General features: G+C 48.6%; 1 protein-coding gene across 4 annotated transcripts in view; it reads right to left on the minus strand.

Moving 5' to 3' along the window:
• PCDH19 (protocadherin 19) overlaps nucleotides 1–12649 on the minus strand; it is a 97282-nt gene extending 84633 nt beyond the window's left edge. For 2 of the 4 annotated variants that reach the window (XM_058536311.1, XM_058536310.1), the window contains exons 1-3: nucleotides 10490–12649; nucleotides 7593–7733; nucleotides 6572–6899 (exon numbers count right to left, since the gene is read on the minus strand). In XM_058536311.1, coding sequence (XP_058392294.1) covers nucleotides 6572–6899; nucleotides 7593–7733; nucleotides 10490–12636 — 2616 coding nt within the window. In that variant the 5' untranslated portion in view covers nucleotides 12637–12649. The remainder of the gene's footprint in view (nucleotides 1–6571; nucleotides 6900–7592; nucleotides 7734–10489) is intronic. The other 2 variants (XM_058536313.1, XM_058536312.1) reach the window with 1 other exon arrangement.
• Between the last annotated feature and the right edge of the window lie 5281 nt (nucleotides 12650–17930).

Below are 17930 nucleotides of genomic sequence, written 5' to 3' on the forward strand. Positions count from 1 at the left end.
ACACAGGCCTCCTGTACAAATGGCTTCATTTACCCACATCTGAGACACTCGATCCAGCCAAGCTTGGCCTCCTCTAAGCCCTGGAAACTGAGATACACATGCAGAGGGGTCAACATCTGAAACTCCCAAGCAGACGCCTCAGATCCACTGCAGCGCCATAATTGAAAGACTCCTGCTTTGCCAGGAGGTGACTTCATCCCTTTTTAGTCCTCTAATTCCTAACAAGCAATCCCCCAACCCCCTAACTTCAGCCTCTGGGCACAGTATACCAAAGGCACAGCAAGAGTAGGGCAAGGTTAGGGAGGGAGAAGTCTGCAGCTCCTCCTGCTTTGTAAGTCTGACTGACAGAGAAAAACCAGGTGGGGCTACTGGGACCCAAAACAAGTGGTCCTCAGATGAGAAGAATTCCAAAGCCTCAGAGCCCTCTATGGAAAATGTCCTGCCTCCAGTCCCCTAGGGAGAGAAATCTCAGGATCATTAGCAAGCGCTCTGGCTGAGCTCAACTTTAGTGAAGGTGAATAGGGAGAGAGGTGATCTCTAAGGTAACCAGTTAATTGCCAATAAGGAATAATAATAATAAATTAGCAAATACTAATGTAAACTAACTCAGTTCTGCAGCAGTTGCATGGAAACGACAGAGGAACAGTTTATTCTGGAACACATCTTGCAAGCGGATCCCCGCTGGGAAACTCGCTGCCTAGGCTAGATGTGAAACGGGCCGGTAAGACACAACACAGGCAACGGGTGGCCCTAGAATGTAGAAGTGGAGCCTTTGATTTTTTAAGAAAACTGGAGTGAGCACGCTTGAAAAGATGTGGGCTACACTGTTTTCCACTTCTTCCTTCTGCAGCCTGAGGGTTACTTTTGACCCTTAGGGATAAGACTTAGCTGGTTCCAAGACCCTGTCATAACAAGGAAAGTAAAATAAAAAATGCTCACTGAAGGGTTTGTCTATTTGTTTTAATTGCAGGTGGTACTTTGTGTCATTTCCTTGCTATACAAAGCAGCCCCATCATACCTATTAATTTACTAGTGATTTCTGAATCTGACATCTGATAGGTTTGTGGCTGCTTTTCTAATTCCTTAGCCCAGAGTTTCACTCAAACCACTGCAAATCCCTAACTCTAAAACTCTGTTTTAGGGACTAAAGCACGCTGAGCTATTTCCTTCTTCTTATTTTTCTTCAAAGCCTAACTGATGTTTTAATTTCATAATTGGCACTAAGATAACATGCTTTGAGACTTTCTGTAGGATAATTAGAAGCATTCATTTTGGTCTGCTCTATACATCGTAGTTCTGCAAACTCTTCCACTGCTACTACACTGCTACTTATGAAACTGCTTTGTGAGTGACCACAGCAGAGCACGCACACACCCTTAGGATGTCTCATATCAAAGCCGTTACGGTGTGCTAGTGAAAGGTAGAAAAATAGAAAAAGGGAACTCAAGATTGAGTTGGAAACAAAAATCTAAATCCCTATGCACATATATGACTAGAATTCTGGAAGCTCTTGCTCTCTATCACTCTCTTAGAGCTGTCAGCTCAGAAACATTGAACGTTAGAAAACTAAAATTAAAAAATACGTCACTAAAGAGACTGGGCCCTTCATCCCTCCTGAAGGCAGGAAGAGGTCCCACGCAGGTCTCCATTCCCAGTAAAATAAATGAGTGCCATTTTTTTCCTCCAACAACCACCACTGCCTGAGTGACAAAAAGGGTAATGCAGGCATGCTGATGTACAAAGGAGTAACACTTTCCAGCATCCAGAGGCACCCAGTAGGCATGCCTCTGTTCCAAAAGATTGGAAGAAAAATTATTCGCCATACTAATGAGCCTCTAAAAAAAAATGCAATATTTAAAAAAATATTAGCGAACTGACAAACCTATTATCTTTCTCTCTTCTCCATTCTTTCTTTTTCAATGTCTTTTCCCCTCTCTTCACTCTCTCCCCATACACCCGTACACATACACACACACACACACACACACACATTCACTTACACATACACTAAGTCTATGGACTAAATAAACCAGGATGCCAAGGAATGCAAATCCCACCCTTCAATTTAAAATATTTAAGAGATACTTGACATCACTAATTCTACAAAAGTCTTCTTCGAATTCTACAAAATTCTGCAAAAGTCATCCTCCAATTTCTCTCCTCAAATTTGTGTACAAAACAACAAAATCCACATAGCTGATTTCCTGACCAACATCAGAGGACAGGTAAATAATGATATACAATTCTAGGCCAGATAATCTCTGTAATACTAAAGGCTGACTTCTAATTCTCTAGACTAGTGCTCCATTCCTTTTACCTTACCTACGTAACTGCATTTAAAGTCACATTCCCTTTGGTTTCTACAGCCAGCAGTGTTCAGATGTGGCTAGGTTTGCACAATGATGCAAAAGTTAACCTCAAATCAGCACCAAACCTTGCGAGCTCAATGGTAAATCTACATATAAATAATGGTGGGGCTGCCATGGGAGGAGAAGGGGAATACTAAGGAGCCTACAGAGTAACACATGGTTAGAAACTCTCTCGTATTGCTTGCAGGGAAATCATGGGGGTTACCTTAGCTCTCCAACTAGACTGTGAACCCTCTGAGGGCAGAAACTATTTCTTATATTTATTTGCGATCCCCATGCTACCTGCCACACAGCTGAGCACATAGTGGATACTCAAACAGTGCTTACTGATTTGAGCCAATGCCTTGGTGATAAACTTCACAGTGTGACGGAATGCTGGGAGGAAAGCAGTTCTGACTCCCCAAAATGCCATTGTGAGTAAGTCCTGTGTCCGACTTGGCAACTAATGAATGAAGTGTGTTTGTCACAAGGTAGTCCAGCAGAGGAACCTAATGTGTAGCAAATTTTGGTCCCAATCTAAAGAGTAAGAATGTAACATATGCTCAGGAAAGAGATGGTTACCCTGAATTGAAATGACCCGTTTACTTGTCTGTCTCCCTGTAAGCTCCCTGGAGTCAAGGATCAAGTGTTTTATTTTTGTATCCTTGGTAAGTAATACAGTGTCTGGCACATTCTAAGTGTGCAATAAATGCTACTGGGTTGAATTAATGAACAAATAAAAGAATGGTTTAATGAAATATATAAAGAAAAATGCATAAGATTTAACACAGAAATTTCCATAGAATCTTTTTTTTTTTTGAGGAAGATTGGCCCTGCACTACATCTGTTGCCAATCTTCCTCTTTTTCTTTTTTTCTCCCCAAAGCCCCAGTACATAGTTGTATAACATAGTTGTAGAGTTGTAGCTCTTCTATGTGGGATGCCACCTCAGCATGGCTTCATGAGCGGTGAGTAGGTCCGTGTCCAGGATCCAAACCAGCGAACCCCGGGCCGCCAAAGTGGAACGTGTGAACTTAACCGCTATGCCACTAGGCCGACCCCTCCATAAAATCTTATCTTTATCACACCATAGTACTTATCACTCTGTGCTATAATTGCTTAATAAATGTTGGTTTCTTGGATGGATTAGTTAATTAATGAGGAAAACATAAAGAAAAAGTAGGAAATATATCAGGATATTACTATCCAAGGAATGAGGAATATCCCATTGTACCCCATAGTAGCATTTATCACTCCATACTGTAAATCACCTATTTGTTTACCTGTCTCCACCATTAGAATGTGTGTTCCATGATATAAGAGACCATCTTTTTCATTTCTCTAATACCAGAGCCTAGAGCAGAACCTTACAAAGAGTAGACACTCAACAAATATTAGTTGAATGTATGAATCAATCATTCCTGCTCTCCCATAGATTTCACCGTACCTAAGTATTCTACCTAGTCCATGTTCAGGGACCTCTGGTATGGGAAGAAAAGGAGAAGTGTCATTTTCCCCATGCAGGACTTTGTGACAGATGCAGGTTAAATGGCCTGTGAGTAGGTCTCTCCCCTTTCTGCATGGGTTTGTCAGTCAAACTCTCCAGGACTGCATATTAGAAGTACACACTTAACCTCACTGTGTCTAATACATGCCGTCTTGGCCCTGACTAGCCCTAGACACTAGATCTGTGTGATTTTCTTAATAAGGAGAGCATCTGGCTTTGTGAGTCAGGGATAGGATCAGAATTCAGACTTTCAATGGCTTTTCTAAATAACTGAAGCAATACTTTGTTTCATTCTACCCTTGGGAGAATCTCAGAAAGAACACCAAGATCTCAGGTAAACCATGCAGACATACTCATATGTCTCCTGCTCCCTCCAAGTATCTCATAGACACTGGGGCTCATGTTTTTCTAGTGCCTTGAAGTCACTGCATAAATAATCACCAAGTCCTCAGGATTCAATCCTTTTGTCCTTCTCTACAAGCAAGGGCAGTCAGCACCTGAACCCACAACCTTGGCATCTTTTATCTCCATTGTTTAAATGTCCAACATGAATACTCTAACCACACCACTTTGTAGGTCTTATCTATATAGAACCAGCCTAAATTCCTCTTTGGTTATAAGTGCCTAGGGAGTCACACTTAGATGTGTAGGCCATTATAACAGTGATTCTCCAATTGTCTAGTGAAGAGATCTACGATTCAGGGGGCACCTATGTGTCAGATCCTTTACATTTCACAGTGTCATATTACTCCTTGGACCAACCTCGCATGGTAGATGTGCCCATTTTGTAGATGAGGAAAGATTCAGAGGGATTCCATAGCAAGAGGTGTCCCACAGACTCAAAATCATGTCCTATCTGATTCGACTACATAGCTCTACCTCTCCCTCTCCATTGCTGAATTCTTGGTGGTCCACAAGTAGTCTTCCAAAAAGTCTATGGTCTAGCCCCTAGTAGTATTCACCGACATTCATAATTATAACTGAGCCTACCTAGCATAATACTAGATTTTCAATAAATCCTTATTTATAGATTTATAGATTGAAAATGTTGGTGTTTTTGTTGCTGGCAGAATATCATCAACTTCTCATTAAAAGCACTGCTGTTTGGTCCCATTAATTCTGCATTTTATTTTATTTTTATTATTTTTTATTTGTGAGGAAGATCAGCCCTGAGCTAACATCCGATGCCAATCCTCCTCTTTATTTATTTATTTATTTATTTATTTATTTATTTATTTATTTGCTGAGGAAGATTGGCCCTGAGCTAACATCCGTGCCCATCTTCCTCTACTTTATATGGGACGCCGCCACAGCATGGCATGACAAGCAGTGCGTTGGTGAGTGCCCGGGATCCTAACCTGGGAACTCCGGGCCGCCAAAGCGGAGCACGTGCACTTAACCACTTGTGCCACTGGGCCAGCCTTGGTCCCCTTAATTCTGATGAGAATTATTTTTCAGGAACTAGGAGAAACAATCGATGCAAGTGGTCCTAAAACCCTTGGCCCTATGAAATTGATACAAATACTATGAGGTTATTTTATATGCATCAGCCCAGATATGTCAGGCTGAATTATTTCTGAGGCAGGAAGATGTCACTGAAACAGCACTGGCCAGAGAGTTATAAAGCCCTGAGATCTAGTCCTCTCTCTCTCTTAATGTCCCGCTCCATGAGTCTGAACAAGTCCCTTAGCATCTCTGGACCTCTGTTTCATCATCTACTGAAAGGCAATCTACCAAGACACCTGATTGTGAGGATCAAAGGAGACAATGGTTGTGAAGGTGCTTCGAAAAATGTGGAAGTACTCTCCAAGTATGCAGTATTCCTTTCACTGGTGGCCTAGACGAAGACATATGCCTCCCAGTGCGTCGAATTTCCAACCACAGGGGTACTTGTTCAATTCATGGAAAAATGAAATCAACTTAGGAACTGTCATTTATAGCCTTCCACGCAGTCACCCAATGACCATCATCCACGTTATCACCCTACTAGTATGAAATATTTCAACAGCCAGAAAACATCAGACCACATTGTGTTTAGAAAAAAAATACTTCCATTTGAAAACATTCATTTCCAGTAAAGGGAAACAGAGATAACTTAAATACATAGTTAATTCTTGAAATTTTCATTATTAGTGACAGTTTCAACCTCCTCATTTGTCAAACATCACCATAAGAACTATCAAGAAACGGCAAAGTGGCTTTTTAATTTTTTTGTTTGCCTCCCTTTAACCAGCCCATCCATATTCTTGGCAAAGCATGTATATGACCAAAGAAAAAGCACAAGAGGGCTTTAGGAGGCTGAATTACTCTCACACTGGGAAATTGGCCCCTGAATATTCTAGGGTTCATCCATCTTTCACACTACTTGTTGACTCTTTCTGAGTCACTTTAACTGTAGTAGGGGTACCACTGGCAGGCAGGCGTGCCTTATTGCAACAAGTGGAGCCAATTCGTATTATGCCAGAATACCATAGAGAGATTTCAAAGGCTTAGATCTCTTGAGCTCCCACTCCCAACATTCACCCCTACAAATGCCCAATATGTTGGGTTACCCTTTGCCCCAAGAAGCACTGGTAGCAAAGGCTGTCTACGGTTTGGCAGAGAAGTTCTCCCCACCCCTGCCAGGGAATGTGCCAGCATAGAGGCCTATGGGGTCCAGGGAACAGCACGGGTAAGAGGTCTAGGCGGACCTCACAGAGCCACTTAGGGGCACTCACCTCGGGCAGAGGCACACCATTGATGATCAGGTCTGGCTGCTGGGGGCCCTGGCTGTTGAAAGAGTGATGATAGATGTGGTTGGCGCCGGTATTGCGGGTATTCTGATTCTCCACGTTCAGAAAAGTGCTCTCAGAGCGGCGGCAGCCCAGGGGCAGCGTTTGCTGGTGGTAGTCGAAATAGTTGAGGGATGAGGTCAGGGAGGAGCAACTGACAACGTTCATCTTGTCTGTCTCCTCCACATCCCGGGGTACCAGGCGGATGTCATTCTTACTGATTTTTTTCTTCTTGCTTGATTTCTTTTGATGCCCATAGGAGTACTCAGCGATTCTATGTGACAGAAAAGGCAGCATGTATCGCTAACGCCCTCCCAAACCACGCATTGATTAATAAACATTAAGCACCTCAAAGGGTTGCACCCCATCTCTGCTCCAGCTTCTTATTCTGGCGCATTACATCATCGGGTTTCTCCCTGTGCTTTTTACATGCGAAAACAAACTGAGGGCCATAAAGCTTTCATATTAAACATAGTAACCTCCCACTCCCTCCCCCACCCAAAAAAAAAAGTTTCTATACTTTGGATTTGGAATTTCTCATTGTAAGTGGCCATTTAGCAAGGGTGGGGGGACAGGGAAAGTTGAGCCTACGGGAGAGAAAGCATGAACATGCTCAAATCTGGAGCTTCCCTGGAACCCAGAGGAACTCCTGGGTGAAATAAGAAGCAAGTTCTAATTTAACAGAAGAGAAGATAGAAGGAAATAAAAAATAACCCTCTTTCCAGTTCCTCCAGGCATTTGCCATGTGCCGAACACCCTCGGCAGGTTCCTCTATGATTGACCTGGTCAGTTTTGGACTGGGGTAGGAGATCAGACCTTCTTCTTGGACATATCTTCAGGTCCTCTCCTCCACACCCTCCTTCCCCCTGCCCTAGCCCTGCTCCCTTCTACTCCCCACCCCACCCCCTCCTCTCCTAGAGAAATCTGATAGCCAAACCCATTTGAATGAGGGGAAATGCCTTTTTACCTCTTTCCCCTTAGGCTCACTTTCTCCTCTGCCTTTTTGTCTTGCTCCTCGCTAATGGGAGAAACCGAGATGCAATGCAGACACTTGCTGTTTTGTCCTTTTATAAAACAGCCGAGGAGACAAGTGATGGTTAAACAATTACTGCAAAGGAATTTAAAGGTTAGTGCATTCAGCATCCTTCTCCATTCAGGTGTACCTACAAGCAGCTGTGCTGCAACTGGAACATAAAGAGCTCAATTTAATTAACACTGACACAGACCCAGCAACGTGCACCAAAGACACCAAGCATTAAGAGACTTGTCAAAAGAAATACATTAAAATGTAGCCAGATTCCCAAAGTCATTTATTGCTTTGCACATAATGATTCAGCTTATTGTTTGGAAATTCAATTTCTGGGCAGTAATCAGCAAAACAATAGGGTTAATAAATAATACAGGTGGATCTTTACAAGGGAAAGACTGTGCGTGTATTTTTGCTCGACAAAGCTAATTGTCTGAATACAAAAAGGGAGCCCAATTCAAGCAGCAATTGCAGATCATCTCGCAAGTCTCATAAATGAAGGCATTTGAGGAAGAGGCTCTGCAGAAGCTGAGTACAAGAAACCTTTGCCTAATACATGGAAAGACAAGCTCTTGAACTTTCTAAAAAGTCTGAGGGGACGGGAAGATTGCATATCTCCAGAGGCAAATTCTTGTTCTGTCCCAGGGATCTTCCCAGAGCTGAGCAGTTGCGTTCCCCTCACCCTTTCGCTCTGTGCTCAGGCAGGCTCCAAGTGATGACTAGCTGATGCTACTAGGGCTTGGGAGCAGATAAAAATCCCAAAGACTCTAGGACTGGGGGTGATTTTCTTTTCTAATCTGTTTACGGAATCAATGAGAAGTTCTAATCATTTTGTTTACCCATGGTGGGTAAGTTTGGCAATGCCCCATCCAATTATTCAGCTGAGGCATTCATTGCAGCCCTTTCTGTATTGACCAATTATTTAATTAAACTGTACTTCATTAATCTCAAACCATCACAGGGAACAGAGCTCTTTTCAAAATCCACATGTGAGTGAAGTTGGAGAACATTGAGATCTGCCTTTTTTTTTTTCAATTCAAATGCTCTCCTCCCTGTTTAATGATCTCTCTGGCAAGCTCTTGGAAAGAGCTCGCACTTCTAGTTATACATCACCAAGAGGTGGCAAAGCCTTCACTATTTTTATTTCAAACTGATTTCTTTTTCGCCAAGGAAAGGGTCTTATGTATTTACTTTATGCTGAGGAAATGGCTTTAAAAGAGTCCCGTCTGTCATTATCTCCATGTAAATAAAATTTTATAGACCCCACATTTTTCTCCTATAAAAATCACCACTGGCAGTCACAGGTTTCAAAGGTAAGAGCAATATTAATTTCCATTTCTCCCATCTGAAATGACTCAGAGCTGAAGGAAAGAAAAGTCAAGGCCATTTCACTGGTAACAGGATTAAAGCATTTATGAGGCATTGCAGCTGCTCTTTTATGGCACCTGATTGATATTCATGTGTGGTTAGCATTTGTCTACTAACTTGTGTAACGCAGAGAATAGTAAAAGGGAAACAATAATTGCATGGCTGTTACATATTCAGGGGGCTCAGATTCACAGAAGTGCCCATTTCAAATGGTGTCAGATACAAATCGGACCTACAGAAACATATTTTGACTGATTAACATGCAAGCATAGATGGCACAAAAGACACACTGGGTGTGTAGGTGTGTTGAAAGCACACACACACCTTGGTTGGAAATAGCAGCATCATTCATTTTCAGCAAACCAAAGAAACAACTTTTTTTTTTTCAACCGTTTCGATAAGACACTGCTGGAAAAAAATTACATGTATTATCCTAAACTGGATTTTAGAAATACTTAGACTTATTTGTTCTATCCAGTTGTAAGCAAGGGCTTCAGCAAGACCCTCTAATGTGCTTATCAGGAAATATTTTTTTAAAAAATGCTACACGTCATTCCGGTTTGCACATTTCTATTCCCCCTCTCTCTCTCACACACACACACACATACACACATCTTGCACACACTTCAGGGGAAACTAACACAATAGCTCATAGTGACATCCACTGGTAGGGACCAGATTTTAATGCCACAGCAGAGACTCACATTAGAGGAAAGCACCAGCAACTCCAGAAGATTGCTATTTTTACTGAAACATCTGGATGCAAAGTCCTGTCCTTCATTGGGATGTTTGGTCTCCACTCCACCAACTAACCAGATATTTGAAAACACAGATGACTGGTAGAATTTCACTTTACATAGCCAGATGTTTGGGGACTGGATACAAAACAAGCCAAGAACACACTAAAAAACACTAATCACCTGCTTCCTCACACGTTCCTGTACTCTCTTCCCCCAACTCTCTGTTCCCTACCTTAGACTCCCACTCACAGGCTCCCTCCAGAGTTTCTCTCTACAACAGGACAGGGCAGCTGCCAGCACTCCCTCCTCTTTTCACTACCTGTCCCCCAAACACTGTGCCCCCAAAATCAAGTTGTGGTACTTGGTGGTTCTGCTGAAAATCAATCTCTCTCTCTCTCTCTCTCCCCCTCTCTCTTTCTCTCTCATTTTTTTTCTGCCATAACTTTACGGAGACAGCTGTGCAAATTTTAAAATGATAATTGCTTTTCTGCTCATCATCATTATGTGACAGAATCCATTCTAACAGTAAATGATTGTCTTCCAGCAAATTGTCAGATCAAAAGAATTGATCAACTTGGACTGCCACAAACTTTTCCTCCCTCCAAAAAGAAGCGCTGTAGGTATGGTGCATGCATTTAATTAGGAAACAAAAGCACTGGGATTTTCACACAGAGACATGGATAACACCTTATTCATCCAAGACAAAGAAAGAAAGAAAGTTGGCTCTACCTGCAGTTGTAGGTCCGGATCTCTTTGTTGTCTCGCTTGCACTTAATTGCCACGAAGATCATAGTGACAAAGAGGATGCCGGCAATAGAGCCCAGGGCAATAATGAAAATCAGGGACAAGTTCACCGAGCCCATCGACTCTTGGGCGTCGAGAGCAGGGGATAGGTAGATTAGGACGAGCGCAGAGGCAGAGAGAGACGTCTTGCCGTGGTCGTGGGCCACTACAATAAGCTCATAGGAAGCCTTGGAGCTCTCGCCAAAGGTGCGAGTGGTTCTGACTTCGCCGTTGACCTGGTCTATTTCAAAGAAGCCGCGGTCGCCCTCGGTCATGTCGTAGGTGACCCGGCCGTTCTCACCCTCGTCGTAGTCGTCTGCCTTGACAACGGTCACCAGGTAGCCTATGCCAGAGTTGCGGGGGATGTAGACCTCGGCGGTGCCATTGATCAAGGGTGGGGCCGTGATGACCGGGGTATTGTCATTGACGTCGAGGATGATGACCCGAACCGTGGCATTGCTCTGCAGCGAGGGCAAGCCGCCGTCCTTGGCCAGCACCTTGAATTCGAATGCCTTGGTCTGCTCGTGGTTGAAAGATCGCAGCGCGTAGATGTCGCCCGAGTTGGGGTTGATGGAGACATAGGTGAAGACAGGCATGTCCCGTACCTGCGATGGCACGATCTGGTAGGAGACACTGCCATTGAGACCCAGGTCGGGGTCTCGGGCCGACACAGAGAGCAGATAGGCGCCGGGTGTGTTGTTCTCCTGCACAATGACCTGGTAGTAGGGCTTGGAGAAGTGCGGGTGGTTGTCATTCTCATCGGTGATACGCACAGTAAAGGACTTGGCACTCTGCAGCATGGGCACGCCGCCGTCACGCGCCTGGATCGTGAGGTTGTACTGATCGTGCTGCTCCCGGTCCAGCCGTCCATCCACCAGGATAGTGGAGAAGCTCTCATACTCCTGCAGTCGGAAAGGCACATTGCCCAGCAAACGGCACTGCACGCGCCCATTGAGGCCAGAGTCGCGATCAGACACCCGCACCAGTGCAATCACATAGCCCGGGGGGGCGCTCTCGCTCACCTCCACCAGCTCGCTGTTGACCGACAGCAGGTTGATGACCGGCGGGTTGTCATTGGTGTCCAGAACGCTGACTGTGACTTTGCAGTGTGCCGGGATGGAATTGGGCCCGAGGTCCTTGGCCTGCACGTCCAGTTCATACACGTGGCCCTCTTCATAGTCTAGGGCACCAGTGACTGTGACCAGGCCGCTGTGAGGGTCGATTTGGAAGAGCTCACGCGTGCGGTCGTTGACGTAGCCGTAGAAGGAGTAGACCACCTGGCCATTGGTGCCCTCGTCTGGGTCGCTGGCGTTGAGGCGGATGACCGGCGTGTTGGGAGGTGAGTTCTCTGGTACGCTCACCGCATAGGTGGACTCGCCAAACACCGGGTTGTTGTCATTGGAGTCGGTCACCTTGATGCTGAGTCCAACGGTGCCCAAGTGCGGCGGGTCGCCGCCGTCGAGGGCAGTGATGCGAAAGCTGTAGTGCGACTGTGTCTCGCGGTCCAGACTCTTCTCCACCACGAGTTCGGCAAAGCGTGAGCCGTCGCCGCGCGTCTTGATCTCGAGACCGAAAAGCTCATTAGGCGTGAGCTCGTACGTCTGCACGCCAAAGCTGCCCGAGTCCGGGTCGTAGGCGCTGTCCAGCGGGATGCGCGTGCCTGGGCTGGCCGCCTCCGAGATCTCCAGCTCGATCTGTGCCGCCGGGAAGCTGGGCGCGTTGTCGTTCAGGTCCTTGATCTCCACTTTAATCACGCAGATCTCCATTGAGCTGGACATGACCTCGAGCGAGATGATGCACTTGGGGCTCTGGCGGCACAGCAGGTCGCGGTCAATCTTCTGCTTGGTGACCAGCAGGCCCGAGCTGGGGTTGATGTCCACCAGGTGCGGAGCTGAGTTGGACACCACACGGAAGGCAGAGGCCTGCCGTGGGTCCAGCGCGAAGCCCGCCTCGCGCGCGTCCTTGGCCACGTTGGCGATCACCGTCCCGGCGCGCTGCTCCTCTTCTACCGAGTACTTGAGGTTAATGAGGGCGGCTGCCTGCGTCCACAGTACGGCCAACAGCAGCAGCACCGGCAGCAGGAGCGACTCCATGGCTGCGCGGGGCTCTGCCTGGCCTCGCCTCTCCACACCCCTCCGAGGCCGACGCCGCCGCCGCTCCAGCTTCCCGCCGGCTCGGGCCGCCTGTTGCGCGCACCCCGGGGCCCCGGAGGCCGCGGGAGCAGTCCCGCCCAGGGCGGCCCGGCGGCGCGGGGGGGGACACCCGCGCCGTCTCCAATGCTGAGGTTGCGGCGGACTCAGCGAGGACTCGCGGGGGACCCGGGGGCTCCGGGGGGCCAAGGGAGCGCCGCGCGGCCCCGAGCCCCCTCCTTCCAGCCCGGCTACTCAGTTTTCCCCCTTCAAAGTTAGCCGGGCGTGACTGGCCGCAGCGGCGCAGGGCTGCGGATCGGACGGCGTCTGAGCGGCCGGGTCGACGTGAGGCTGAGTCCGGACTGCACTTGCGGTGAAGACCGGGTGGGCGGTGGGGTCGCAGCCTCTCAGGCACTGCCCGGTCCGCCGCGGCGCACCGGCACTGGGGCTGGCGAGCGCGTTGTCTGTGCACCTGGCATGCGCAAGGACCTCCCCCCAGCACTCCTGGCTCACTGCGGAGAGAGGACCCGCCTGGAACGCGCCCTCCGGGGTCCGGGGGGGCCACGCTGGCCTTTTCGAGGCTTGTTGGGGAGAAGGGGTAATCGCACGCGGCAGTTCGAGTTGCTGTCAAACGCCGCAACGCCTGGTTATCTGGCTGAGCGGGATGGCGGTCCCGGGGCTGGCAGAGGAAGGGGGAGGGGAGAGAGGCTGCCGAGACGAGAGCGCGCTCCCTCGCGCTGAGGTTGGCTTCGGAAAGCTTGCCGGGCGCGTCTGTCCAGGATCGCAGGTGAGCGCGGTGGCCCCCCCCTTCAACAGAGCAGTTGCACTGCGGACGTTTGCGTCTCGGAAATCAAAGTTACCAACGCAGCCCGAGCCTCCACGTCAAGTTTGTGAAAACGGGGCGATGGCAATTTGCCCAAGAAAATCAAAGTCCCGGTCTTTCCAATGGCCCGGGGGGCGGGGAATGGGGAGGACGGAGGCGAAGCGACAACAGTACCGGCCAGGAGAGGCGGGGCCGCCGCCGCGGGTACCGGGGGCTTCTCCTCCTCCCTCAGTCTGGGCTGTGTGTCGCTCCGAGGGCCGCCGCTGCCGCCGCCGCCGCGGGAGGAAGCCCTCCTAGCTCACTCGCATGTCGCTGGGGTCCGCCTCAGCAGCTGCTACGGTTGACGGTTATGTCGCCGCCAAAGTTTACTTGCGGGAGCGTCTTCATTCCATCCTCCCAGAAAGGCGCTGGCCGCGCTGCGTTGGGCTCCACTCCTTCCCGGGCGCTCTCGCACTCGGGAGGTCTGTCTTGCTCTCTCTTTCTGTCTCGGGCTGTGTGTGAATGTGTGAGAGAGAGGAAGAGTGAGCGTGTGGTGTGGGGAGTGTGCGCGAGCAGGGGTGGGAGGTTTTGGATCTCCGACAAATCCGCTCAGCCGGAATGCCGCGGAGCGCAACGCGCCAAAGGCCCGCGCCGGGCTAGGGACGCGGGTGCCAGTGCCCCCCGGGCAAGCCCGGCATGGTGCGCGGGAGCTGTGCTGCCGTCTGCGCCCGCTCGTCCGTCTTCCCCCTGCTCCCGCCGCCGCCGCTACCGCTGCTGCTGCTCCTCCCGATGCCGCAAACTACTGGCGGTGGAGTCTGGAGAGAGTCGGAGAGAGCCTGAGCTGCTGAGCCCGGCTACGCCAGACGCTGGCCAATCAGCGCACCGCCCAGCGGGCTCCGGGCTTGGGGCGGGGCCAAGGCGCGGGGGGCGGGGCGGGGCGGGGCGGGGCCAGCCGGAAACTTACACACGGGCGGGACCAAGTGATACCCCGGCCCGCGGAGCCGGGGCGGGAGTCAGGGGAGGCCAGGAGGGCAGGCCAAGCCGGGACAAGAGGGCAAGGTGGAGCGGGGAGGGGTGCGTGCTGGCGCTGCGGCTGAGCTTCCCCGGGAACTGCGCGCCGCTCGTGTTTGTAGAGATTGCAGGAAAGATGAGGATTTGATGCTCTCAGCATGTTTATCTCCCTCACATATCTTCATATCTTGAATATAATATTCATATTCATATTTTCTCCCCCCCACCTTTGTCTCTTCGCCCTAGGTTTGTCTGTCTGTCTGTTTCTATCTTCCTCTCCTCTCCTTCTCTGGTAGTGGAAGGGAAAAAGGGAAGGAGAAAGAGCCCTGGAGGTGGTCACTCATCCGGCTCTTGGCCGGTGAGTCTTCAATTCAAGTGAGAACCGCGGCAGCCATCCTCCCGGACCGTCACCCCAATCCCTCCTTCCCGAGCGGCACTTCCCACCACCACCCCTCGAGCAGGGCCCCTGGCCCGTTTCGGTTCGCTCTTGTCTGTGGCTTGTTAATCAAATGGAATCTGTGGTGCAGGGACTGAGCCACGGAGAGGGCTGGACACATTCTGCTGCCCCTCACCCTACCCTGTTGGAGAATTTAGCTCCCTATAAATAAACTGTACATTTGAGAAGAGCGGGTGGAGCGGACGCCGCCGCGCCGCGCCACGCTGGGAGAGCCCGGAGCCCGGCGGGATCTGTGAGGCTGGCGCGCAGTTCGCGTAGGTCTCCGGCAGCTGGAGCCGGCGCCAGTGTGCGGGGCGCCCCAGCCTTCCGGCGGGGCCTCGCTCCCAGTGGGCTGCCAGCTCCGCTCAGGCGGTGGTGGCGGCGGCCACGGCGTGTGCCAGTGCTGGGAAGCGGGAGGCCGGCGTGGCTGGGGCTGACATCAAACTGGGTTTGCCTTCCGGACTGAGGGCGCCCTGGGGACAGAGGGGGACTCCTCCCCGCCCAGTTCTGAGGCTCTTAATTAAGGTCACCGGCGGGAAGAATCAAAAGCACCCCGCTGAACAAGTTGGGTTTTTTCATCATAGACTGGGGTTGGAGGGGACTGGCTTCTGAATTCACAATTCTTGGAAGAGTTAACCTCCCTTCTGCGTGAGTCGTCTGGGATATTTGGGAGTCTTGGGTGAGCAAACTCATAATTAGCCTAGCGACGTTGGCCCGAACCTGTGGGCTTAAAAACGAGACTCACTTTTACCCTTTAAAAAACATTAAACAAGAAAAGGGAAAAAGGCATTTGGACACATAATAGGTTTTCTCAAAACTGCCATCTTCTTGCAGAGAGCAACCCAGCTGCTTTTTAAAAATATTTCTTCTTCCAAGAGGAGCTAGTTTAGCAGCCTTTACCTTGGCGGGGGAAGGGAGAAGAGAGCTTCCTCCTACAGAAAGGAATTATTTCGGGAGTGAGGTTGCGACCCCCTGAACGCGCATCTGAGACCAAGGGGAGGGTGCGGGACGCGTGATCCGCTTTCCGCGTGGAGGTCGTTTCACTCTTTCAAGACATTAGGATACAGTTCAGCCCAGAAGATCAGGGAGAAAATCGAAGCATCTGCAATGAGTATCATTTAATTTTGGTCATTTAGAGGTGCGGGTGGACAGCAGAGTTGTGGCTCCAGGGATCCCTGTGGCCTGCCCGGTTTTCTGCACACCCTGTTGGAGAAACGGGCAAGTAGTGTAGGAGAGTGACAACATGGCAGGCAGCGCGGGCGCACCTCGCAGGCTGCGCAAAGAGAAGGGTTCCATTTGATTTATCACAGTTATTTACCTTTGATGTCAGCGAGTGGGAATGAAGTGCATCTTGGTCTAATTAAAAAGGCCTAAAAAGGCATTTGAAATGGGTTTGCTATCTGATCACGGGATGTGAGTTCGGCGTTTGGCAGCTTTCTAAAATATTGCTTGGACTATTTAAACAGAACAATTAGCAGCATGCTAAAATGTTTGTAAGCTATGCTTAGAAGCTTTTAGCTGTAAACTTTAAGGCGATCTGTTCCCTTTAAGTTAAAAAAGGATGATGCTGCTTCCTTGTGGCGAGGGCTGTCAGGAACCCGCTGATCAATAAAAGTAAACTGGCGCCTCCACGGCTTGACTGACCGGGAGCAAAGAGTCTGAGAAGTAGTCTTGGCCATTAACAATCCCCCAGGTAACGAGAAATGGAAGAATTACTCAGGTAAAATGATTAACATTGCCGTGGCATCTGAAAAGATGCACACAAGATAAGAAGGCTGCGGACCTCTTACCTTGGGGAGCGCTAATAGAATGTCTATATTCTGCTGTCTTTTAAAGATAAATAGGGGAATTCAATTCATGTACAATGTCATTACCTTTGTAATTGCAATCACATTGTAAAGACATGTTCCGCATTTGCAAAGACAAACGCTCTTTGCTAAGGAGATGGCACTGGGTTCCCTGCTTCCTGCTCGCTGTTCACACTGGAGCAGCCCCTCCTTTCCAAGCAGAGCACCCCAAGGATTTCCAGCTATACCAAACAGCTTTTATGGAATCCAGGTGCTGAGGGAGGCAGAGGCCTGTGCCTCTGCTTTCCTTCTTTCCCATCACCCCCAAGCTCAAAGTGATAGGTGCACCTCCCCTCCAAAAGATAACACTTCCATCCCCCCAGTCTGTTTCTACAGATCATCCTAACAGTGTTTGCTCTCAGAATGTATTTTTTTCTAACAGGCGCATTTGATCATTATATTCCAACAATGCTATTGACTAAATGAGTGGCTGAAAACACCTTTATGATCAGAAATTTATTAATTAACTGAATAAAACCGTTCTGCATGTAGGTAATAAAAACAAAAAGTTCAGTCTTAGCTTCCCTTTACTTCAATCCTCCTCAGCCTCTTTAGAGACACAAGAGGGACATCTAGTGACCGTCCTCAGTATTTTTGATCCAACCTTTGCTGAGAAACATTAGGCCCTGGGTACCAACTACCAGGCTGTGCTGCCTGGGCCAAGGCAGCAATTTGGGTCACTGAGGCCAGAATCAAAATTAGTAAAGAGATATTTTTTATCTTTAAAATTTCAGCAACACCACTGAAATAATGCTGAATGGCAATGGAAGTAGAAGACCAATATGGGAAAATCTTTACATTTAAATCAAGCCAGTGTGTGAGGATAACTCTTGTTGTCCTGATATTGATAGGGATAGGGTAATAGGTTTTGTTAAAAAAGATTAAAATTGTTATTAGGAACTAAGATATTAGGATATGAGAACTGTAGGACTGACAAGTTTAAGGGAGCTTTCTGAAATGTTTTTTAAAATTTTGCTTCAAGCTCTGAAGAGATTAGCCTTCAAATACCTCCATTCTCTCTCTCTCCCTTCCACCTCCCACCCCATCCTTCTGCCCTTGCTGCAAAAAGTGGATCCTCTTCTACTTTGGCTTTTGTTGCATCTCATTGGCATCTCATTCTGCCCAACCAATTTGACCAGCTGCCTGATGAGGTTCTCTTAGA

This window comes from Diceros bicornis, chromosome X (assembly GCF_020826845.1).
Source record: "Diceros bicornis minor isolate mBicDic1 chromosome X, mDicBic1.mat.cur, whole genome shotgun sequence".
Classification (NCBI taxonomy): domain Eukaryota; kingdom Metazoa; phylum Chordata; class Mammalia; order Perissodactyla; family Rhinocerotidae; genus Diceros; species Diceros bicornis.